At 54.3% G+C, this 24,858-nt stretch overlaps 1 protein-coding gene across 1 annotated transcript in view; it reads right to left on the minus strand.

The window, feature by feature from the left end:
- The window catches only part of SMAD6 (SMAD family member 6), a 45,032-nt gene extending 21,443 nt beyond the window's left edge, over window positions 1-23,589 (minus strand). The window contains exons 1-3 of the mRNA XM_072871494.1: window positions 21,883-23,589; window positions 19,745-19,801; window positions 17,844-17,921 (exon numbers count right to left, since the gene is read on the minus strand). Of these exons, the coding sequence (XP_072727595.1) occupies window positions 17,844-17,921; window positions 19,745-19,801; window positions 21,883-22,681 (934 nt within the window). The 5' untranslated portion in view covers window positions 22,682-23,589. The remainder of the gene's footprint in view (window positions 1-17,843; window positions 17,922-19,744; window positions 19,802-21,882) is intronic.
- Window positions 23,590-24,858: the final 1,269 nt, after the last annotated feature.

Below are 24,858 nucleotides of genomic sequence, written 5' to 3' on the forward strand. Positions count from 1 at the left end.
ACCTGATACTCCAAGTCTGGGTCTGCGCCTGTGTATAACACTTGGTACTGCCTTTGTAGCACCAATTCAAGTCAGTTTGGAGACCACAGAAGTCTCCAGCCGTCTACGACTCCGCACCACTGACAGCAGCGGCACCGGAGCATCACGCCAAGGAGACGCGGTCCCATCCCTGTACCGTCAGTTAAGACGGGATAAAGATACAGCACTTTGGAAAACCATTTCTGCTGCCTGCATGTTACACGCCTTACACAATATTTCAGCTTATTCACATGACACAAGCATTAAATGCAACTTTAAAGGAGAAATAAGCAATAAAAGCTCCGAGATAAGCCCGTGCTGTTTCCTTCAGGTGAATGCACTCACCCAGGCACTGAAGAAATGCTCTTTCCCTCTGTTAAGGCAATAAACCACCACAGGTAGCTGCGCTCACCCTTACCTACTGCAGCTGCATTTCTTTTTTTCATCAGACCCAACTGCGGCCATTTATTTTCTCAGCAAGCGCCAGCGGTGCCACCTCTGCCTGACCCCTCCTCTAGCCAGGGCACACGGCCGCACGCGTCGCGGTGGCCCGATCCTGTCCACCCTCATGGCTCGGGGGATTTCGGAGCACCCCGTTGGGCGAGGCACTGCATTGCACTAGGATTTGGATGCTCGATTCTGCAGGGAAATGCCAGCTCCCGTTTGCATCTCCCTTTGCCATCTGCGGGGCTCGACCGGAGCCAGCAGAGATCCCTGCCTAGGTGAGGAGCCCAAGCCAAGACCTTAATCCTGATGTATGTTTTAGCTACAACCTCCAGTTTTCCAGTTTGTGCTGCCTGCACCATTCTGGGATACCGAAGGACGGACGTGAGCAGGCGTTTTGGTATTTAGTGAAGCAGACAGGTGTGAGTTGTTACTGCTTTAACCAATTTCGCTTGCAGTTAAATCCTCAACTTGCTCGCCTGCCCTGGAAGCATCCTCTGAATGCCTAAGACCTTCCTGGGTGTTTGAACAGGGTGGAAAACACGGCTTGAAATCCCAGCGGAGGCTTCCCGTGCTCAACGCGCCACAAGCACTCAAATCCAGGGATCTGCACCGAGCCAGCCGGACCCACAGAAGAGCTTGAGAAACAAATAAGCGCCATGTTTAACAAACCTCTAATCAAAGCAAGCTTGTGCTGCGATGGCCGGAGGCGGCCGAGCCACACGGCAGCGAGCTGGAAAGCCGTGCGGCACATCCTGCATCCCCGTTCTCCCTCCGCACCGCCCACGCGGGCACCCAGGCGATGCTCCGACGTGGGACGGCTCAGAAGCCAGCCCAAAACCCCAGGCGTAAAAACACCATGTGTTTCAAAGAGGACAGAGCCAGGAGAAAAAGCGTTTTGGAGGCTGAGGGAGAGCCAGGCGGCAGTGAGAAGCAAGGGCTGAGCACGCCCCGGCACCGTGCGGTGCCAGCTTCGCCCTCGCCCGGCCCCTCCGCGCAGCTTGCTCCTGCCTCCGAGGGGAAATTCGCTTTGCGAGCCAGCTGTTTCTCATTGCGTGTCTCTCGCAGCCTGCACGGGGGAAGAGAGCCTGCAGGGAAGGGGAGAGGAAAAAGGAGGGGCAAGAGTATCGTGATTAAAATAATATTGTGTAGAAATCTCAATGAGAGGGAGAAAAGGGGGGGGAGAGGAGAGAAACAAACGTTTTCTGCAAGGCAGCGATGGAGCGGCGGCGATTTGAGCCGCGGCTGATCCGGGATTATCTTCTGGCTCTCAGAAATGTTCTGGTGGTGGTTAGTTTGTCCTCATTTAAACCCTGGTCGATCGTATCGCATACACCAGGGCAGCCCTTTCCCGTCGGCGAGATAAGGCAGCCCAAAAGCGTCCCCGGGAACAAAGCCTCTGCATTGAACGTGGACAACACACTCTCCGCTCACATAAACCTTCATCGGTTTTGTGTTGGGCTCTGAAAGCAACTCTCTTCAGCAGCCCAAGACTTTGGGAGGTGACAGCCCTTCCGTTAGCACTTTTTTTTTTTTTTAACTGCTGCTTATGTATTTTAAAATGAATGATTAAAATTTGCAGCATGCTGGGATGTGCATATGTCAGGCTGGATGGGAAAGGGCTTCCTGCCCCACCGTGAACAAAACCTGTTTGGTGACAGATCTGATCCAAACATGCAAAACGCCACAATGTTACGCAGGTTCTCACATTTTTGCTTTTGAGATTAAATTACTTTTGGAAAAAATAGATTTCAAGCCAAGAATCAGGAAACTCTGCAATATTATTTTTACCGTTTACCTTTTTTTAAAGAATAGCTATGGTCTGACTGCATCTTTTGCAGTTGGCTTCTGACTGCAAAGATCTCAGTTGAATTTTCTGGGATGAACTATCCCTAAATCTCCAAATGCCACGCAGGTCACCTGCGGGCTCCTTTTGTCCGCAGCCAAAGCATGCAGGAAAGGGGCACGGAGGGAACCGTGTTTAGGACTCTATCGATCACAGAAACCAAACCCAAGGTGACTGCAACCACGCAAAGCCCTGGGAGGAGGTGAGCTTGGCGACTACGGCAAACGCCACGGCAAAGCAAGGTACTGGCGACCCCTCCAAACCGCCCGGCACCGAAACGCCCGTCTGCCCAGCCCCAAACACCTCGCAGGCCAGGTGGCCAACCTGCCCCAGTTCTGCATGCCTGGTTTTGCATGCAAGCCTCATTTAGGATAACTAAAAAGCCAGCTATACCCCCTGCTGCATCTATATATATATACATATCTGCTTGCCTCCATGCAAGCCTTCCATGGGAAGGCTCAAGTGCATCCTCACGTGTGTGCTACAGGACAGGGGGGTGGATTGCACACCAGCACATGCGAGTCCCTGACGGAGCTCCGGCACTAGTTTCCTACCAGGAATGAGCCCTGGGCATCCAGTTTCCTTGACGGTTTCGAAAAGCTATGCTCAGCTTTTCCTTCCTGCAGGTTTTAACGAAGTCATTAGCTGACGCTTCCCCACGAAGCAGCGGAGCTCCACGGACAGCGGAGCTCAGCATACAAAATACCAAGCGCAAGCAGCCTTTGAAGCAAAGCCCTTCAAAGACAGACACATACCAAATCCACTGAGGTTTTTTTAAACAAACAAATTCAGCATGGCAAGAGCAAAACTAATTTGCAAAGATCCTTAATGTTAAAAGTCTCAAATGACCGACCCTTTCAAGCACAGCTGAATTCAATCCGGCTCTAAAGGTCCATATTGATGATTCAATGTGGAAAAGACGATGGATATTTCAAAATATGTGGCTGTAATTACCTGGAAATAAAAAACAACTCTAATTTTCTTGTTTCAGCAGCGAAGAAGCTGCCCAGAGCGCTCCTATTCTAAAACCAGTGATGTGCGAGTGACTTTTTTTTTTTTTTAAACATACTTTTGCTGACATTTCCCTTTCATTAAAATAGCTCAACAATGGGGGGAAGAGCAACTCGCCATGCACATAGGATCTTTACCTTACTTTGTACTCGCAAAGGAATTTCCTTGCTCTCCTCTGGGGTGGAAGTTTCCACAGTCACACCCGAGTGGCTTTAGCAGAGCTTCCCGCGGCATCCCAGAAACTGGTTCGCTCCCTTTTTCCAGGAGACAGCCGTAAATCTTTCGAGGCCGGGTATAAATCAGCTTGGCTAAGAGAAGACAGATGCGACGTGCTGCCAACGGGGTGCAAACGGCCGCCCCCCTTCGCGCTCATCCCGACGGGACGACACGGCTGCCTGCAGACCGACAGCCGTCCCCAGCGCTTGGCACGGCTTCAGATGGACGCCCGCGCACCTACCGGGGATGGACAGAGGCTTTGCCGACGGGCGGCACGGACACCAGCTTCCAGCACAGACCATCCCTCCATGCAAGCGTTGAAATAAAGCCTCGCGCAAATGGAAAAGTCGGATGAAGCCCCACGCTGGGAACCTCCCGTGGTATTTAAAGACGGGCCAAATCATTGTCCTGAGGTCTGGTCCTCCAAACAAGCCATCACCTGGCTCACTGGGAAACAACTCTGGGTTTCGGTGGGGCCGGGATGTCCCCACCAGAGACGCGGGCTTGGGAAGCAAAGCACACAGGGTATCACCAGCTCATTGAGGGACATGAAATAGCCCGAGAGTCTCCTCCTGCCCACCCCTCGTCCCAGGATCACCCCGTCCCGTGAGGACAAGAGCTCACACCACGGGAACACCGATGGCTTTGGCTTAGGAGGACGGGGACCGAGTGATGGAGTAAGAGCCAGACCGGGCCCATCCTGTGATGGGGACCCAGAATCGGAGCAGCCCTGTGGCTTGGGCCCCTCGAGGGCTGCCCGAACCGCTTCACGTTGGCCTGTAGAAATGCCACCTCCCCAGAGGCCACAGCTCCACGCTGGCAGATGCCGATGCACGATGACTGTCCCACCACAGGGATCCGATGGGCTCATTCGTATGACGTTAATCAATCACCATGGATGGTTACAGACTGCAGCAGATCAACAAGTTAGTTATAGCTATAATTGGGACCGACCGACCTATTCACTTCCTTGCAGGCGGCGCTTCCCTAGACTCCCTGCAGGAAAACTGAACAAAAAGGGCAGAAAAGATGACATGAGCAGACGTGTCTGGGGCATCAACGTCAAAGCCCCGGTTAAGGCTTTTGCCAAGTGCTGTTGAGCTACTCAACGCATGGCACCTAACAGCATCCAACGCTCCCTGCAACACCCCTGCATCGGCACGGCCACCCCGACCCAGCTCTTCCCCTTGCATTGGATCCAGCGAGCAGATTGTATGTGCCGTGGATGCAACACTCATCCAGTGTCCTCATCTGCACTACGGAAACCCAGCAGAAACCCACCTGAGATGGAAGAAGAAGCCCCTAACCAGGTTTTGCAAACTCCGGAGCTAGCTAGAGCTGTCACCCTTGCCCAACTCAGGCCCCAGCCATAAAACAAGCTCCACAATAGTGTTATTTATTTTTTTTAAGTCACAAATTATTTCCAGCAGCAGGAGGGTGGAAGGATGCAGCGTGCTGGACCCTGCTCGCCGGCACCCAGCCAGTCTCATAAATGGTTGGCAGCCGGCAGAGCAGCAAACCCATTTCTATTGAAATGAGATTGTTACTACTAATTTTTACTGGCTTCCCGGTCGATTCATAAAGTTTTGTTGGGTTTTTTTTGTTCGGTTGGGTTTTTTGCAGATCTCAGAAAGCAATTCCTGAGACACTTGGGGAAAACAAGCCCTGGCCTCCCCACGAAGGGCTGCTCCTGCACCGTGGCACAGGCGCCTACATCCCCCTCAAACTACAGTGTCTTGTTTTCAGGGCTTCATAAAATCTTATTAGAAAGAGTTCTCTAGTTTTGAATAGGCCAAAATCAAAACCTCATGGATTCAGTTTTACCATTATCAGCCACGGGTCAGAAACAAGCTCGAGACTTCAATGGCAGCCGCAGACACGCATTTTATAGGGACAGTTTGCGTCCGAGACGTTAAACTCCCCATTTTCACATCTGCTCCCTCTCTCCACAGCTGGATGCACCAAGTTGTTGCACTAGACAAAACCAACCAGATCTAATCTTGGAGCCCGAGCTTTATCGAAGGACCAGCGACTATTAGCTGCGAGACTCGGCACAGCTTTGCTCACTGATCTCAACGCCTACATGGACGAGAGCTCCTCTTTTCAGATGGGCAAGGACAGCCGAAGTGATACACCCTGCAAACACCAGAAGGGCCACAACAGTTTTACTCCATCAAAAACGCCAACACAGAGACTGTACAACGCAACACACATGCACTGAGCACCGAGATGGGCCCCTGGACGCGAGCTGCCAAGCCAAGCCCAGGAGGAGGATGCTACGGGAACAAGCCCACGCAGTCCAGCATCACTTATGTCTGTGTGATATTTCAAAGTGTCTTTAACACTTCAGTACAGCACTTCCCATATGCTTTGCTTATTGCTTAGACTTAATTAGCGTGGAGACCGTTCCCTACACACTTGTTTCCCTCTTCCGAGTGCTGGACCCTATAGAAACCTGCAGCACTGAGCACAAGGCAAAGGGCTACTCAGTGCAATTCCACAGTTCCCTTTTTGCAAAAAGTCAGATTATGCCATGGCTTCTCCGGATCTTAAGAAGAATGGGGAATAAAAAAACCATATAGCTCATCTTCCCATACAGCTCACTTTAGGGCTCAAAGAGCAACAAATATAAAAACCAATGGAAGAGTTCAGGGCGCAATGACTGTGTGTGCTACAGAGCTCGAGGGAAGATGCAACCGTGCTCCCAAAGGCATCGCAGGGGACCAGCGACGCCAACGTCATTTATTCAGAAGCGAGGGAAAGCAGAGCCAGGGGAGTTCCCAGCCACCACTGCCCGTGCTTGCCTTCCCTGCCGCCGGTGCAGGACGGGGCAGGCAGGGATGCTCCGAGATCCCACAGCCCTTCTGCGGGGGCAGACGAATCAACTGCCTCATTCTTCCAAGTGGACAAACTTGCATTTTGCCGGTGCAGGATCTCACAAACGGACCGTTGTCTGAGCGCAGCGCCAGGCGCTCGCCCCCAGAATAGGCCATGCTTTATAACAGCCAGAACAAAAAAAAAAAAAAAGGAAATAAAGGCAAGAAAAGCAATGTGCTCTGAACAGCACGTCTCATCCCGCTGGGACCCTCTGGAGACAGGTGGAATAAATCTCAAGACAACACAGCATCATCATCACCCACCAACCAGACACCCAAGTGCTACACCTCTGTGCAGGTATCTACGGGGCTTTTTAGCAAACCCTTCAGTCAATCCTTTTTTTCTTTATTAAATAGACAACAGTGGTTTGCATCACTACGTGTGAAAGCGTAAAGCAGCTGGCATTTTTTTTAAAAGTCTTTAACATTCTTTGGCTCCTCGAATGGAAAAATCTTAGCAAATGAGACCTTAATAAATGGAAAGAGCTGAAAAATAGCCTTTCTGCTGGCACGTTTCGCTCCTGCTAATGGAATACGTAGATAAAACCGAAGCAGTTGTGTCTCAAACCCTTCCGCAGTGCTGCTGCGAGAAATCCTGCCCAGGTATCCCTGCCGTGGTCCTCCTTGCATCGAGAGATGCCCCCGCAGCAGGATGAAGCCTCCAACTCCTCCTCCAGCCTCTAAAACACAGCCAACGCGAGGAAAGGGCAGCCTGATCCTCCTCAGCCGCTTAAGAGCATTGAGGAGGAGGAACATGTCCAAACCCATAAAACCCGAACGCAGGCGGAGGAAGGGGAGGGCAGCAACCAGCACAGCTCTTCAAAGCCCAGGCAGGGAGAGGGCCAAGCTGCAGTGGGTCCAGCTGAGCATCAGCGTCCAGCTGGGAGAGCAAATGTGACACAAGGGCACTCGCAGGAATTGCCATTCGGGGAGGGAAGGAGGGCTTTGCTCCAGGGTTTGTTCTGGGAACCGTGCTTGGAGCAGGACGGGGAGGGCTGGGGGATGCCGCAGGGCAGGACCACGTGGGCTCCGCTGCAAGGAGCCCTTGTATGATCAGAAAAGGCCCTCCGCTCCCCCCGGAACAGAAAACTGCTGCGAAGAAAAATACAAATTTTCTACTGACCCCTCTCTCTCACACTGTTGGGAATTTGACTTTTTGGCAGGTTTCGTACACGGGCTTTTATAACCTGAAATGCAAAATGCCGAGTGCACAGAGAAGCATCGCAGCCCGTCTGTTCTCAGCCAAAGTTTACATCTCCATGGAGAGGTAGAAACAGGTTTTATTGTACGAGGGAATTCAGGTCTGGTCATCAGAGCTAATTCTTAGGCATTAAAAAAAAAAAAAAGTATGTTTATTTGCCACCAGCTAAAACAAGGAGTCCAGATCATGGCCGGACCTCTGCATCGCAGTATTTTAGGCTGGCTGGCTGGGCTGGCCCGGCTGCAATGGGGTGCTGCTGCTTTGCAGGGCACCTGAGAGCCGGCGGCTGCATCCCGACGCGGGGGCACGACGCACTAGAGCAGCGCACCGTCACCACTGCGGGACAGCGTTGAAGGCAGCAGCACACGCCACGGGCACGACGCTGGATGAACGCAGCTCAGCACCCAGCCACGGCTCAGCATCCCTGTGCTGCCACCCAAAATGAGACACAACCCTGAACCACAATACCTGAACCACAATACGGGCTCAACCCCACTGCCCTGTGCGCCGGCGCTGAGGGCATTGAAACAAGCACACGGCACCGCTGGGGAAGCAAGCCGCAGTCACCGGCACGAGCTGCTTGCCTTGAAATGGCTGAAAAAAGGCTGATTAAGGAGATGCGTGGGCTGGAACAGGGCCTTGGTTTTAGTTGCATTTATATCCTCTGATGCTGCTGGTGCTTTCCCATAACCAAAGCCCGGGATGACGAACCAAAGCGATGCTCAGCTTCTCACCAAAGGAAAAGCAGCTCCGGGAAGGAGGCAGCGGGGCAGCAACATGCTCCAGCACTTCAACGCTGGAGACCATTTAATCCCTGCTCCAGCCCCAGGAGCTGCAAAGGCCATTACAAGTCAGCGTTAAGCAACTCTGAAGAGGTCAGCCAAGACAGGCATTTCCATGTGAAATGTTTTTGTTCTTACAAAAAAAAAAAGAAAAAAAGAAAAACCAAACAGGAATTCAACAGTTCTCAGCATCCGAAGCCCAGGCCCCAGCGCTGGCACAACTTCTCATCAACTTCCCCTCCCTGAGCGCTCAGTCCCCATAGCAATGTTTTTTCCAGGCTAAACACCCACTTTCTGGGGGAATCAACCAAGGGAAAGGTGTAAAACAGGAGGGAGAGCGAGTGCAGCCCGCTGCTGGGACAAGCACCATCCGAACATGATGCCCTGTGAGCAAGGTGGGACCTCAGTGAGCCGACGTCCCTCCTCATCCTCGATCGCCACCAAAAACCTCGATCGCCACCAAAAACCTCAACCCCACGCAGGACAGGGAAGCAGCACGCTCCGCTCCTCTCCTCCCTCCCGGAGCCCACGGCACGGCGGGACACACGGCAGCGCTCGGCAGGGCTGGGAATCACAGCAGCCGCGTGCCTAATCCCCTCCGATCCCAAGCACTTTGGAAGGACAAAGAGCCGAGTCTCCCTTGCCAGTAAATTGAACCTGCGGTTCCAGGGGCTCGAGGCACTTCAAAGCCTGCAGCAGCCTGGCCAGCAGCAGTAAAGGGATGTACTTTTCGGCTGTCGAGCAGCAAAGTAAAATCCACACAAATAAGCAGTGTTCCAGAAAACCAGGTTTAACCATCAGCAGCTCCAAACGATGGGGGATGTTTTTCCTGAAGGGTGGTTTGTGGTTTTTTTTTTTCCTTCCCCCTCCTTTCCAGTTTGTCTTAAGGTATTTTTTTTAATTTCTTACTAAAACACGTCTCGAGCTCCCGCACCGCCACAGCCCTTTCAGGTCTGAGCATCCTCCAGAGGTAAAATGCTGAGTTAGGTATTGGAGTCCAGGAAAGGAGGTGCCTTTGATGAATAGCAAATCTACAGACTTCAATCGTTTCAGTGAGCACCACAGATTTAATAAGTTATTTCCGTGGAAAACCTTAGTAACTCAGTTATGAATCAAGCCTATAAACACCTCTCACTCATCAAAGTGCCACCAAAAAAAAAATCTATTACTGTAACTGTGAATACAAGCCTCTCTCTACAGATCCCTATAAGAAGCCAAAATTCCTCCTTCAAAACATTCCCCATTTTCAAAGGTCATAAATAACACTATGTCCACTATTCAGCAAATCTGTTTAAAAAGCAAAACACAGGCACAGAGAAAAAGTGAAGTTCAAACAAAGACGTACCATCAGATACGCACTGTTTAAAAGACACAACCGGAGTTACATCAAAAGAACTTTTACTACCTAGAAAGCCATATCCAACTCCTAATAGGGTGCAAGAATGTAATGTTTTGGCTACAAAGATTAAACTAATTTACTTTTAAGTAACTTGCTTACTTCCTGATGTTTCTTTTTTTAAAGTGTGATGCTTAGGTGCTTGGAGAAGTGAGGGATGTGATTATTCTGTGATTCAAGGCCAAACATCGTAACTACTCAATGAACCACAGACAAAAACATATTTTATCTGGGTGTTGTACTTACTCAAAGAACTTCTAGGCTGAAAACATCCCGGCTAGCTGCGAAAAGCCATACCAATTCCAGGGAAAGGAGGGCAACTCTCTCTCCTTCTCTGCAGAAACGTACTCAGAAATTCGGTGTATTGCCTACAACGAAACGGTGCTTCCCAAATACTGCCCGTGGTACATCCATTTCATCATCCCGCCTGGCTCCATCACGGCAAACTCTCCTTCAGAGCCGGGGAGCTGTGCGTACACACGCGACGGCAGAGGTATCGTCTGCAAAGTAGCTTTAATCCCTGCATTAGGCACGGGGCCAAGTATTGATAAGACCGACCTTCTTCCACCCCTTGTGCGGCAGGCAGCCTGTGTCACTCCAGCCAAGCGATCGTAAGGCTCTGGCAGCCAGTGTCGCCTTTTTTTTTTCCCCCTCCTTCTTCTGGACTAGGGACAGCTCTGATTGCCCACATTTTTCTAAAGTGCTGTGTTGGAGGGTTAAAGCAGTAGGACCAGCCATCATAATCATCAAAGAGGAAAGATGTTCTTGCACGTGAAGCAATGGGCGGCGATGGGGGAGATTTTGGCTTCGTTCACAGCTCTGCTACAGCCGCCCCATCTACCCTGGGAAAATCACCGACTCCCTGGCTCCTTGCAGGGAAGAACACATGAAAAGAAGGGAGTCCACCCCTGTTTCATCAGTTCAGATGAAGAACGTCACCAGAGCTGTCTCCACTAAAGATGCTCCTCAGGGCAGGCAGGTCCTTGGGACGCAGCAGCCCCAGCTGAACGCAGGAGGCTGTGGCAGCTCCCTCCCGTCCTCCCCACTCGGCACCATCAACGTGCTGGAGAACGGTGGTGCTTTTGCAAAGCATTTGTACAGCTAATAACAAAGGGATGTTTCTCCATCTCCTAGCCCAGAAGATACCTTCCCTCCCGGAAGACAGTACTTTTGTAGGCTGTTGATGATGACCTCTTGCTGCGCGGGATGCAAAGCCTCAGAACAATCTTTATTTCCATCCTTGGGAGACCTTCATCTCTTTTCCCATCTCCAGCATATTCCCCAGAGGTCCTTCACCCTTCAGGAAATTTATTTTCCCTCCCCACATTACTAACCTGGCTCAGCTCCGAATTAATTTTGAGACAAAAAGGCTTGCATTGCAAGCTCACAACCCGTAAGATTTTTTTACAAACATGTGTCACTTGCCTTAGAAACCCTTCTACAGCTGCATGGCCACTGCCGAAATTTCATCCTTCTTCTGGAAGCGCACAATCTGCATAGATGGGGGTCACTGGCACCTCTCCTGCTTCTCCAGATGGGACACTGGGTACAGGTGGCAACACGAAGGTACATTGTCACCAAAGCGTGGTCATCCACAAGCTCTACAAGAGCAAGCTCCTGAAGACCTCAACGCTACAGCTGTTGGCTTTGGTGGCCCAACATGAGTTGCCCTGCAGGGTTCTAATGGAGAAACAACCACTTGCAGGGAGTATCTTCCCCAGCCTTGATCTAAGGTGCTCTTTCTTCAATCAGTAAATAAGGGTGTACCTGCTCAGTCTCAATGCTCTGGGCAACATCTTCAGCTGCATATTAACAACCCAAGTGGAGTACTCTCTGCTGGGTTACATTGCTCATGGATGATGCGTTGCCATCAGCAGGTTTTGGACACAACGAGGAGCCCACTCAGCTGCAGAATCAATGATTGCTTCCCTTCCCCTTCTGCTTCAAAGAAAAAAGTGTTTGAACTCCAGGAGCTGCCACCTGAGCCACCCACCGTGGCAAGCACAACATAATGCAAAAATAACCGCACCCCTCCTGTAAATCTACAGGCTCCGGTGGATTTATCATCAACCCAGAAAGACATTTGTTGTAGAATAAAACAGCACACCTGCATCTCTCTCTGAAAGGGACAGGCGCCAAAAGCCCAGGGATGCCGTCTCCGAGAGCTTCCCCACCTTCCCTTTCAGGGATTAATTCCGTGATTCAGCCTCTAGTTTGCAAAGTTGCCTTTGATGTCAACCCCAGGCAGGGCCAGAAGCTGCACATGAACAAACCCAAAGCAAAGGTAGGTTATTGTTTTGAAGTTCTCCCAACCATCGGGAAGGATGCTCCTGCGTGGTCACGCTCTCCGATGGGGATTCCAACATTCACGGCCATCCATGGCCACGTGGGGAAAACCTTCACACCGAGCAAAGAATTCCTCTCTGAAGCACACTGGAAAATAGATGCGCTTTATTTCCCGTTGGCAAACTAAAACTATGGAGGAAAAATGTTTAATATAAAAACATCTGACAAAGCACCTCCAGGATGTATTTTTTTGCATCAAAGAAGTAGCTCTTGGCAACAGGCTCACTCCTCCGACAAGAAAAGTTTTTAGCCAAACCCTGATTGTTATAGACTGCACAGGGTAAGACACGCCAGCGAACTTAAAGTTAAATATGAAAGAAAAAGGAAACCAAAACCATTACTGGCCCAAATAAACATCTGTCTGTGATTAAACTGGATGCACAGATATGCTTTGCCCCTTTTTTTTTTTAAATGGATTTATGTTTCTGCAATAGGATGGGGAAAAAAAGGACAAAAAGGCTCCACGGTGCTGCTGGGTCAGACCCACCCTGCAGCCCCCAGCCCATGGCGCTGCCACCCCGAGCCAGCACCCACACCCAGGGCTGCAGTGGGTGCCCGGCAGCCGAAGCCAGAGGCGATCATCAGAAAGTTGCAAAACCAACATTTCACCCCCAGAAGAAACTGCCACCGTATTAATGGGAAAAATATCTTTTTTTTTTTCTCTGTTAACAGGTAATTTCACAATCTCTCCCCCAATCTGGAAAGGGCAATGTTTGCCCAGTTTCCACACATATCCGCCTTACATATTTATAGGCTTTTTTTTTTCCCCTACTCCTAACACACAGGATCTTCATAAATTTCCTTGTTAGCATAAATCCTTGCAGTCTGTTATTTCTGGGGGGAGAGGAAGAGAGACGTTCACTTTCTCCATTCAGTGGGTTTTAAAATATGCTTCCTTAAGTTCATCCTAAATATTGCTGGAAGCAGAAAAAACCCTCCGGCTCTCACTTTGGAGCTGTGGCATTGCTTCAGCGGGGCTGAGTCATCAGCCGGGATGGATGGGCACGCTCCCGCCTTTCTCCTCCCTGCGGGGGTACGGGGACCCTGCTCCCCAAATCCTACCCCCCAGTCCCACCACTGCCCTGCAAGCAACTTCTCCACCTTCCCAGGCCTTGGAAAAAAAAACACCCTAAAACAATTCAAATAAGCTCCAGCCCATTCAGTCTCTCTTTGTTTCTCCTCTCTCTGTTAATTCACATTTATCCTCCACCAACTTCGGAGGGGATAATACAGAGTAAGTCCCTGGGCAGAGCTCATCTGTACGCAGACCCTGCCATCTTCTAGGCTTCAACAGAGCTGCTCGGAGCAAACTCACGCGCGTGCTTCCACTTTCGGGTAGGGCTCCCCACCGCTCTGCAGCGCAGAAAGGAATTAATCACTCCTCCAACAAATCACCAACTCACAACTTCTTTCGGACGCACATTCCCAGCTACAAATGGGTTCACCAGAGCTGAAACTCTTGAAGAGCTTTAGCACATGGGAAGTGAATTGATTTCAAAGTCCAAAAAAAGAAAAAAAAATTAGTAATTTTGGAAAAATCTCAAGCAGCATCTTCCCTGGCTTCTTGCTGCTGGTGCAACCCCTCTCACCAGCCCCTGCTGTCCTCGCTCTTCTCCTGCCCTTCTCCCATTCCCAGGTCTCACTTCTCCCCTGGTAGCACTTATTTCTCCTTTTCTCTCTGCTCAGGTGCATTACTAGGCACCCAGCCGCTCTCAGTTCTCCTATCTGAATCCGCCCAGTGCTGAGCATCCCCTAACTCCGGGCACCGGCTCGGCCGGTCCGTAGCAGAAGGACCGGGTGCAGGATGCGGTCCTCCAGCGTGCTGCAGAACTCACGGGAGGTGGGTTGGACGTGGACACCCACACTCAGCAAGGAGCCTTTTCCCTCCGGAAAACCCTGCCACACACAGGGCTGGAGCCTCGCGGGCAACATCGGTTCACAAAGGCATTTCCATACGAACAATGAAACTTTCCGCACAAACACTGGTATGACTCCCGATTAAGCGAGGAGTAACAAGCAGGCATGTAGGGACACATGAGACAGGCTCTAGTGATGAGTGGCTCATTTTGAGGAAAAATAGCTGTCTAAGAACTTGGCACTGACTACTGCAGGCATAGTCTTTGTTAAGTATCTTCGATGGAGACACCCAGCCGGTGCGGGACCTCTGCACGGTGGCCGGGGACTCTGCTGCAAGGCAGCACTGAGCTGCTACCCGCCTGCTCCTACAGCTAATTACTCATCCTTATTTATTATTGCTCCAAAGAAAACCAATGCCTCAACATTTCTGCAGTCTCTAGAGGATGGACAAGCTGCTCCAGACCTGCAGCAGCCAGAAGCATGGAGACCCATGGAAGGCTCCCGAGCAGCAACACCATTTGCCCTCCTACCTGTGCTCAACCCTTCCCCTCCTGCACGGTCCTCAGGACCTCCAGAATTTAATGCCACCGCTAACGAGAACTCTGATTGCCACTCGTAGGAATTCATGGGGCTTTTTTAGCCAAAAAGACAGACCGACGCAGCGTGCTGCACAAGGGGAGTGCCGAGGAGCGGGGCTATTTCGTGGTCTTTAAGAGAGGGTCCTTCGCAGGGAAGGTGAGGGATAGATAGCCCTGTGGGATTTAGGGGAAGGCAGGGAATCCCAAAGCCTGTGGCCCACAGCATCTGCTCCAGCACGTCCCCACCGTACTGAACCAGTTCCCGCAGCAGCAGCGCAGCCCTCTACAAGCCTGGCAAGTCTAACGGGTACAGCAGCTTCTTGGCATGTGGTAGAGGAGCCAAGTCTGAGGGGAAGGGAAAAAGAAAAAAAAATTACTACAAATGTTCCACCAATTATGAGTCACGGGGCTGAGCCTTTGTTTCTGCCTTGCTGGATTTTGCCCTTTCCCTGGTATTTCCCCAGCTCCGGCCGGGGGAGCCGTGGGGACGCCAACACCGGCCACGGCTCTGCCGGCACCCGGGGCACGGGCACAATCCCGGCCAGGGGAATCACCTGGGCTCAAAATACAACTCCCAAAACAGCAGGTTCTCTTCACCCCTGCTCCCCAGGCGTACACAGCTGCAGAAATAAATCTATTGAGGAAAAGATGGAGTCCCTCTTCGTACTCCCACAAGCCTGAATGTGACACCGCTTGAGCTCAGAAGATGGGAACTTCGGGATCAAACACCTCCAAGTGCCTTTTCCCACCAACCCAGATCTTCCCAAGCCATTGTACCTCACTGAGAAATCACAAACCCCCCCAGTCCGAGGGAAATGCTGTGGCTGGACACTGATCCTTGGACAGACAGCTTCATTTCATGACCCAAACGCTTTGAACCTCAGATGAAGAGAACTCTGGGGCATCATCCGTCGACCCAGCTCGTGGCACGGAAGGTCGCATCCACACAACTACTCACAACTTGTGCTTCCAGTTAGCATTGACTGTTACTCCAAATTTTATAGCAAGCCTGCTAGTTCACTGAAGACTTTTTCCTATTTTGAAGAGCAGTATTATAGCCATGAAAAGGTCTACTTCAAAAAGAGGGCTTGGATTTTTTCTGAATTTACACATATGACAGAGATAATCTTTTGACTTCATGCTAAAACTTCCTGTTTAGAAGTTCATCAAGTAAATGAATAACAGTAGGAGAATGGTTCTCTTTGTTACCCAAAACTGAATTTTGTGGTTTTAGTAGGAAAAGCCTTTTTGATGATCAAAGCTGAAGCAATAAAAATAGTAGTGGCTTGATCCTAGATCCAAAACGTACTTATTTTTGGAACGGGAGTTAAACGCACATTGAGCTCCTTCGGTACGCACAAGAAAAGGCAGGGAAGACCACGTGCTTTGTGTATCGTTTACACAGGCCTACATTTCAAGCAGACCTATTAAATAAGGTGAAATGGAGAATAAACAAACTGAAATATGGCAGATGGACTAGAGTCTAAGTGGTTTTTCTCCTTTTACTTCCCTGTGATGACAAGTATGGGTTAACTTCAGTGAAGCTCTTATCCTCTTTCAGCAATCACGAGCACTGGGGAAAAATAAATCACACAGCCCCAGACTCTTATTAAAAGTTACACCATTGGAAACTACACAGGGGGAGAGGAGGTATCCGATTTCAGTACAATCTCGGTCACATGTTATCATTATATTGTTCAAGTAAAAGTTAAAATCTCTCTTCTATTCCAGAAAATCCACCAGATGTCCCATAAAGAACTCAGCTGTGAGAGAAGCTAAACCATTACATCCTTAGGAACCCCGGTTTTCAAACTCGGCTGCTATAATTAATGCCAATTATCAAGTTACAGTAAAAGCCATGGGCATGGGGAGCTTTACGGACGTGTATCCAGCCCGAGGAACGTTTGTGAGGAATTGCAAACACATATTTATTATAGCACAACCCTGAGCGATCCAACTCCTGGCTATCAATTGTTCCCCTGCTATGGACACTTGGCAGCACAACAAAAGCAAGGCGGGCCGGCACGCTGGATTCGGCACGCGGCAGCACCGCGGCAAACCCGACCGCAGCAGGAGAACCTTAAAGGAGAAGGAGAAGGGAAAATCCCCGGAGGGAAACACGCCACCATACCAATGACACTGCGGTGCCGTGCTGTTTAAATGCTCTTTAAAGTGCTGCCGAGTCGGGATGGGCTTAAACATCCCAAGGAAGTCGCAGGTCTCACCAAACCGGCCGTAAACTCTTGCAGGCGGAGAACGAGAAGAGAAAAGCCACAGCTAACGGATCAGTACCCCAAGGGTCCCCTCCACCACCATCGACTTAACAGCATCCCCCAGAGAGAGCAGCAAACCCCATCCACACGCTCAGCAATCCGGCAACTCGGCACCAAGGTGCCCAAGTCCCACCCCACCGCAACCACTGAAGGAGGTACACAGGGCTTCACTGAGGCGAAGGTTCGTCTACCTTCATCTTAGCTCTCAGACCATTAACCAGGTCATTTCTTACATAGAAATTAAACCTGGTCCTATAGGCAGGTCCCTCCTGCCCCTCATGCAGTCAGCCGCCAGCCTGGGACGGGACACCAGAGGGGAAGGACACAAAATGATCACCGCAGCCAGAGCCCAATGCCAAGCAAATGAAAGCCCCGACTCTCTACCTGCTTGCAGAAAAAAGCACCCCAGGCCTTACAGAGCACCATTAAATGAATGAAAAGTTGCAGGGGTGGCGCAGAGCAAAAACCAGGACCTAGTTAAGCAAAACTTTGCTCAGGAGCTTCAATGGCATTGTAGCTGGGAGCTCTGCTCATGAAAGCAGGGTTTGCACTGCAGGGCCAGGACCCAACAGGTAACGCAAGCTGGACGGACTCTGCAAGAACCACCACAAAGCAGCACTGTTTGAAATGGCCTCACCGCTCCCGCCATGAAAATGGTGACGGCGTACAGCCCAGCCCCACGCCAGCCCACGACCCCGGGGCTCGAGCGAGGTCTAGGCAGCTTCCACGGGGCACACGCACAGCCCCATGGCCACCTCCCAAACGTCCCCACTCTTCCCAGCACGCTCCATCGGACAAACAGCATCTTACAGCAACCCGCGGAGCGCAGACATCTCTGAACAATCAACTCAAATAACTGCTCTTTTTTTCCCTTCTTTTCACACTGAGAATATAAACCAACAGCAGCACCACAAGTCCCTGTCTCGCCTTCTGTCCTGCCCCAGCCACGAGCTCCCCGGCGCAGACCACGGGTGTGGGAAGGTGCAAACATCTGCCAACCTGAGAAGTCTCCGGGTGTGACGTTGGGCGAGTTTGTAGCCTCTGTTTCAGTGTAAGACAACGTGGAATCTGATAGATCTGGAGACAAAGAAAGAAAAAAAAAAAAAGCAGCACGTTTAGTCCTCCTGCGTTTGCAAGCGCTACGTGAGCACCCTTTCGCTTCCCGTCACCAGCCCACCTCTCCCCACGAGAAACTCTCCGCCAGGCCAGAAAGCAGCCATTAACTCTGTACCTCTACCGTGCAAGTGCAAAGTTTGAATTGCTTCGACCACAAAAATAACTGCAGTTAAGTTGATCAAACAAGTAGGAACTTGGTGCTTACTGGATAAAGTTACATTAAGCCTCTAAACAATTCATAGTTACTATACTTAATTATCACCATTAAAATTCTTGAAGCTGTTTATTCTTGCTTCCTTCCTTCCTTCCTCTTTGCTGAAGCGAAGGAAACTTTGTTTTAACAAGTTAAGAGTCTTTGTTATTCTCTCTTGCTTACACCCCTCTAATTAAGTGCTCAACTGTTTGCTCACAGATTAACTATTATTTTTCCAATCAAACAAGCCAGTGAAGCAAATTTCAATCCCTGGCTGTTGTTTTAATGAAGTCACGTGTCACTCACTATCATCTCTCCCTGCAGCACAAGCAGTTTCTAAAAGGAATTAACTTGGAAGGGAGAGCGCAGGGAGGGACAACTCCTTGTTTTTTCCTCCATACCTAACCAAAAAAAAAAAACAAACCAAAACAAAACAAAAACGAGAAAACCCATGAGAAGCAAATTTTGCTTTGCAGGACGCTCTGGTCGCTGCCGCGTGTCACAGACCGGCTGCAGGGATGAAGGAGCCGGTCCCTCGGACAGGCGTGCACGCACCGGGTGACGAGCGGCTGCGTCGCAGGCAGCTCCCAGGCCTGGCAGGGCAGGGACTCACCTTTGGCATGGGGCAGCTCCCGCCTTCCCTCGGGGCTGGGTGGGACAGGCGGGCACGCTGCCCCGCTCCTATCGCCCTGGCAAACCCTGCCTGTCTCCCTTGCCACCTCCCTGTCCCTGCCCCACGGGGAGCGAAAGCAGCTCGCCTCGGTCCTTACCCCCTCTGTAAATCACAGCCACTGACCACGGGACGAAGGGAGAAATCCCACGCTCCCGACGCAGCCACAGCTGCGCCCGTGCCGGCAAGAAACCCAAGAGGGATGTGGGATTCCGCCCTTCCCTCCCATGTCTTTGCTTCCCATTTACTTGAGCAAGAAGCGGGCGCTGAGAAAGGACGGTCAGGATGCAGCGATGCCAATTCAAAACATCTCCAAGCCAATGTGCACCATGCGGGACCAGGCTCCAAGGCCAGGTCTTGTGCCAGCAGCCTTTGCTTTGTGCCCAGCCTACCCACCCAAGCTGCTTTTTCACTAGCTTTTTTTAAAATACTTTTATAATTCATCAGGAAAAGTGAAAGGCCATTCAGAAATTACACAGTGCCGAGTTTCAAAGAGTTTACGTCTCATTTGACTATGGAGAGGAAGGGTAATAGCCGGTTACTCCACGGTGCTGCGCAGCCAGGGCTTTATGGAAATGGCACCCAGGAGCTCCGACTCCCCCTCCGCTCCGTCATCCCGCAGATTACACACGCAGACAAAACATGGTGTCTGGTAACCTTTCATTACGCCTTCATTAAAAATAGCGCTTCATATTATTTTGGAAAATATGCATGTGTCTACACAGTAATTTGGTATGATAAACTGACATCCATTTACTTCTCAAAACCCGTCAGCTGATGCTTGCTCAGAAATAATGAGCAGCCATAAAACCCTGACTTGTTGGCTTTTGCCTGACGTGCCATGTAGGGATGTCTTGGAACCAACACCAGGACCGCACCATGAAAGAGCTGCTGGGACATCAAAAGAGAGAAAACACGTACCCAGTGGCTTTTGCTCATCATTAGGAGACAGCCGAGAGTAGGGAGGTGGTGGAGACTCTGGAAAAACAAAACTTCACGTTAGTGCTGTGTTTGGCTTATCAACGAAACCCTCGCGCTTTCTCTTTTAGAGCAGGAACTCCTCCAAGGTTATAAACACCCAATGGAAGAAAACCCACTTGGAAGCAACACGAGACCAAGAGTTTTCCAAATCTTTGAAGAATGGGGGTTCCACCTTGCCCTTTCTAAGTGGGCTTTACTCCTGAAAATGCTGCAGTTCTCCCCTACACCCCTGCCCCGCATCCCTGCCTGCGCACCCACAACCTGAAGCACACAAAATGGCACGTTGCTCCCAAATAACGATGCTGTCATCATCTGCGCTGGGAGACAACCCTCCACCCACGGCTCAAACACACACAGACTTAACAAGAGCTCCCTGAACACGCTACAGGGACTGAAAAAGGGTGTCGGGTGATGAAAAAGCACTCCTCTCTTGGCACACGAGGCCTGACACTAGGGGCCAGGCTGGCTTCAGCCAACAAGCCACCAACATAACTTTGGTCCACCCCAACAAAGCAGCAGAGACCTGCCATGATCCCGCTCAGCCTCTCCTGCCCCGCTCACCCTGACCTCCACCCAGCAAAGCACCCAAGCACCCACGGCTTTAAGCAGCAGCACATCAGCAGTCGTGCGCTTGAAGTCAAGCGAGTCCTTAGAAGTGCTCTGCTGAATCGGGTCATCTAACTGGCTCTTGCTGTCCTTGTAAGAGTCAAGACCATGTGAAAGGCGGACAAAGATCCTCCATCAACTTCGTGCACTGGTTAGAGGGGTTTTTTTCCTTCTGAATTATGGCAGCAATGCGTTTCTTGAAATATAACTTGCTAAAATTGAGGAGTGTGCAGCCGGCTGGGCATCAGCCACGGCACCAGCGCTGAGCAGACACTGCCTGCAGTGAGAAATTGTCCTGAAAAGTCAATGGCATCACATTGACCCCAGACTACTGAAACGAGGGTGTGCTCCTCAGTTCCCACACGGATCCGAAAGCAAGGCACGCAGCGGGCCGGTCCCACGCTAGAGCCAGACCTGCTGCCACAGGGGACTTTCTTCGAAGCACCGAGGCGTCTTCGCGCCGCTCAGCTACGTCACCCCGCAGTGACCTGGGTGACAAACACGAACACGGACGGTCTCTGCGGGGAGCCACGCAAACACTCGGGGAAAAGGGCACCAAGGCCTTTCCTGGGCTCCTGCCACCGTCCCCAGCGCCCGGCCGGAGCGGGTGGGGCCCTGGCACAGTCCCCCACTATCAAAATGATAAGGAGCCACTCGATAAAAGCTCTGCTCTCTACTACTCCCTTGCGCAGGGCTGGCAGCCGTACACCGCTGGGAAAACAACTACCGCTGCAGGAAAGCAACTGGGAAACTTTGCCCGTTTCTGAAATAAAACGCACGGTTCCTACAAACGCACATCGACTCCAACGGAAGCACAAAAGCTGCATCCAGCCTCTAGCGATCTTCGGGGGAAGCACGCCCAGCATAGAAGTTTCTTTCAAAGAAGCGATGCAAAGCGAGGCAGGATGCCGGATTGCAAAATAAATACAAAAAAATCAAAGCTCTTGCCAAGAAAGGGCCGGTCAGCAGGAGGTTTGGTGTCCTCCAGGATCCCTCTGCCCGCGGTGAAAAAAGAAGAAAACCCCGAGAAAGGCATGAGCCCCAGCTCGCCCCGCTTCCACGCCGCGGGTTCGGCGTTCCCTCGTGGCCGGGGCGGCCCCCGCAGCCCCCTCCCGGTGCGCCCGGCGGGGCCCTGCGGCTTTAAGCCGGCGGCGGTAATTGCCCGGCTCCCCGGCCGCTCCGATAAACAGCGAGCCAGGCTGGCGCCAGCAGGATGCGAACTGCATATTATCGCCCCTTCTGCACCTAAATAGCAGGGGGACCTCCGCGGGAAGGGGGGCGAAGGAAAGGGCTTTTTAAGCACAACTGGGAACCGCTCTCGGCTGCCGGACCCCGGGCCAGGCGCATCCCGGCCGGGCATCCCCGCCGCTGCGCGGGGCCGCGCCGAAGCAAGCCGCGGAAGGGGCGAGAAGCCCCAGAGCCCCACATCGGGGGTGGGGGGAAGGACCCCGACCCCCCGCCCCGCTCCTCACCTGGCCCACAGAGGCGGCTGAAGTGGTAGGGGTTGCAGCAGACGGTGGGTCCGTCGGCGACGCCGAAGCTCTGGCACTCGCAGAGGGGCTTCAGCTCGGCGGGGTGCTGCAGGTCGGGCCAGCGGAAGAGCTTGCCCAGGAGCAGGTGGGGGGGCGCCGCCTGCCCCCCCAGGCGCAGCTCGGTGCGGGCCACCAGCACGCAGCCGCTGGGCATGCCCCCGCGGGACTCCACCGCCTCCAGCAGGCTGTCCAGCGAGCGCTCCTTCAGCCGCTTCAGCAGCGAGTAGGTGACGGCCTTCAGCTCCTGCTCCAGCAGCAGCAGCCGCGAGCGCGCCTCCCGGCCCCGCCGCTCCGGGGAGCCGCCGTCGGTCGCGCCGTCGGGGCCGGCGGGGGCGACGGCGGCGGCGGCGGGGTGCTGGGGGCCGCCCGGCTCCCGCTCCTTGAAGAGGCAGCAGGTCACCGTCCGGCCGTCGCTCTCCCGCGCCCGCCGCGGGCTCGCCCCCTCGGCGCCCTCCCGCCGCGGCGGGGCGCGGAGCCGGGCCCCGCGCCGCTCCGCCATGGGGTCCCCGCCGGGCGCCGCCTCGCCCGCCGCCCCGCCGCGCCGCTCCTCCGCCTCCCGCAGCAGGCTGCGCGCTACCGCGCGGATCTCCGCCGAGGGGTTCTTCTCCGGGGTCTTGCAGCTACCGGTGGCTCCGAGGTCGTGGCCGCTCCTGGCGCTCCCATCTCCGCCGTCCCTGTCCGGAATGACGCGGCTCCTCCAAAGTCGCCGCACCAGCCCTGAGCGTTTGGACCTGAACATACGACACGCGGGCGGCCGGGGGTCGCGTCGCTCTCCGCCGCTACCCCCCCCCTCCTCCGCGGGGCTCCTCGCTCCGCCGCCGGCTTTATCTCATCTCAGGCTGCCCGGAGCGCCCGGCGCGGCGGCTTGCTTCCCCGCGGCCCTGCCCAGCGAATCGCCGACGGCCCGCGGCGGGGCCGCACCATGGGGGAGGCGGCGGGGCGGGAGCGCGGCGCGGGCATAGACGGCGCCGCGGGGGCTGCGCCGACGCCCGCGGCGGTGCGGCGCCGCTCCCGCGGCGGCGCTGGGGCTCGGGCGCGCCGCGCCGTGCCCTACATCGGCTGCCAACGCGCGGCCAGGCGGGGAGCGGCGGGGGCGCGGGACGGGGCCGGGGAGAGCCCGGGGCAGCGCTCGGCTGCGCCCCTCGGCGGCTCCACCATACAAGGTGGGGGCAGCGCCGCGGCGCGGGGTGCCGCCCGGCGGGGAACCGGCGCCGGGGCCGCGCTCCGAGGTACCGACTCCCTTCGGCCGAAAACAGTCGGGGAGGGGGGGAAAAAAAAAAAAAAAGAAAAGAAAAAAAAGACGAAAAAAAAGAGTCAAAAAAGCGAAAACGCAGCAGCAGAACCCAGAGCGAAGGCCGGTGTCAGCACGTGAGTTGTACGTATCCCAGAGGCGCGGCCGCCGCTCCCGCCGCCGGGGCGCAGCGCGCTCCGCTCCCGCGGCCGGCGGGTCCCCGCGCTCCCCTGCGCGCGGCTGCCGGGGCCGCCGCCGCCTCCGCGCTCGCTCGCGCCCGCCCGCCCTCGCTGGCTTTTGTGTGGCTGGGGCGCGCACGCAGGGCCCCTCGCGAGCGGCGGCGCGATTGGCTGCCGCCCATCATGTGCCAGTCTAGACACTTTGGCGGCTCCGCGCGGCACCGAGCGTTGCGCAAACAGCGGCTCAAGTTTCCGAACTCTTAAAGGGACACGCGCCCCGAGGCCCCCTCGCCGACGGCGGCAGCCCCCGCCCTCCCCGCCGCTCCGGGGAGGCGCCTTCCCCCCGTCCCCCCCGTCCCCCCCGCGCTTCCAGCGGGCGGGCGGCGGCGGCTGCCCCGCGGGGACCGGGAAGGGGCGGGCAGGGATGGGGGGGGAGGGAGGAAAGTAGGTCAGGGCGGCGCGGCGGCGGCGCAGGGGTTAAGGCCGCTCCCCCCGCCGGAGCCGCCGCGGCGGGACACACCCCCGCGATGTATCAACTTGTCCGCCGTGGCAAAAGTTCAGGCCCGGCGCGCGCCCATTGGCCCGCCGCCGCGTGACGCGCGGCCCCGCCGCCGCCCATTGGCCCGGACGCCGCGCCGGCACCGCCCCCTCCCCCCTCCCTTCTCCTCGCGCGGCGCGGCGTGCCCGTGAATGAAAGACATTCCGCGGGCGCCGCGGGCCGCGCCGCCCCGGGTCCCTGCGCCCGCCGCCGCCGCCGCGGGGGCCCAGGGCGGCGGGGAGCGGCCGCCGGCGGGGGCCGGCGTGCCCCGGCCGCGGCCCCGCGGGGGAGGCGGGCGGGCGCCGGCAGCGCCGCGGCGCGGCCGCCGGCAGCGGGGGGGCGGGGAGCGGCGGCCCCGGGGAGGGGGCGGCCCCGTGGGGGCGGTGCGGCGCCGCGTCCCGCCCCACGCGGCCGGGTGAGAACGCCGGCGGCGGCGGAGGAGGGTGCTGCTGTGGGGATGGGAACTTCCTTTCCCCCCGCCCCCATTAAAAATAAACACCCCCCCAAAGTGGCGATTCCTCTTGCTGACCCCGCCGCGGGAGTTCAGGCGGCCCCGCTCCCCCGCGTGGAGATTCCACGGGCGCAGCAGCCGCTGACCGTGGCAGGGACACGCTCCGGAAGAAGCGGCTCCCGCAGCCGGCCCCGCTCCCGGGGGGGGGGGGCCGGAGCGCGGGGCTCTGCTGGCCCGCACCGGCAGCCGCACCGGCACCGCGGGCCGGAGAGGGGCCGTTCCCCTCGGCCGCGGACAGCGGCTTCGTGTGCATCAGTGGAACCTGCTGCTAAGGACAGAGAGTAAAGGAGCTTTGTCTGGAGGATCGGCCTGAGAACCCACTGGGGAACTTTTACTAATGAGCAAAAATAAATCTTGGCCATTTATTTCCCAGCAGTTGACCAGCTAGGAAAAAAAATAAACCCCAAAACAAAACAATAAAAGTATTTCAACCAACAAGTTGTAGGCAACCTGCACA

Source organism: Ciconia boyciana, chromosome 8 (genome assembly GCF_034638445.1).
Source record: "Ciconia boyciana chromosome 8, ASM3463844v1, whole genome shotgun sequence".
In the NCBI taxonomy this organism is placed as follows: Eukaryota; Metazoa; Chordata; class Aves; order Ciconiiformes; family Ciconiidae; genus Ciconia; species Ciconia boyciana.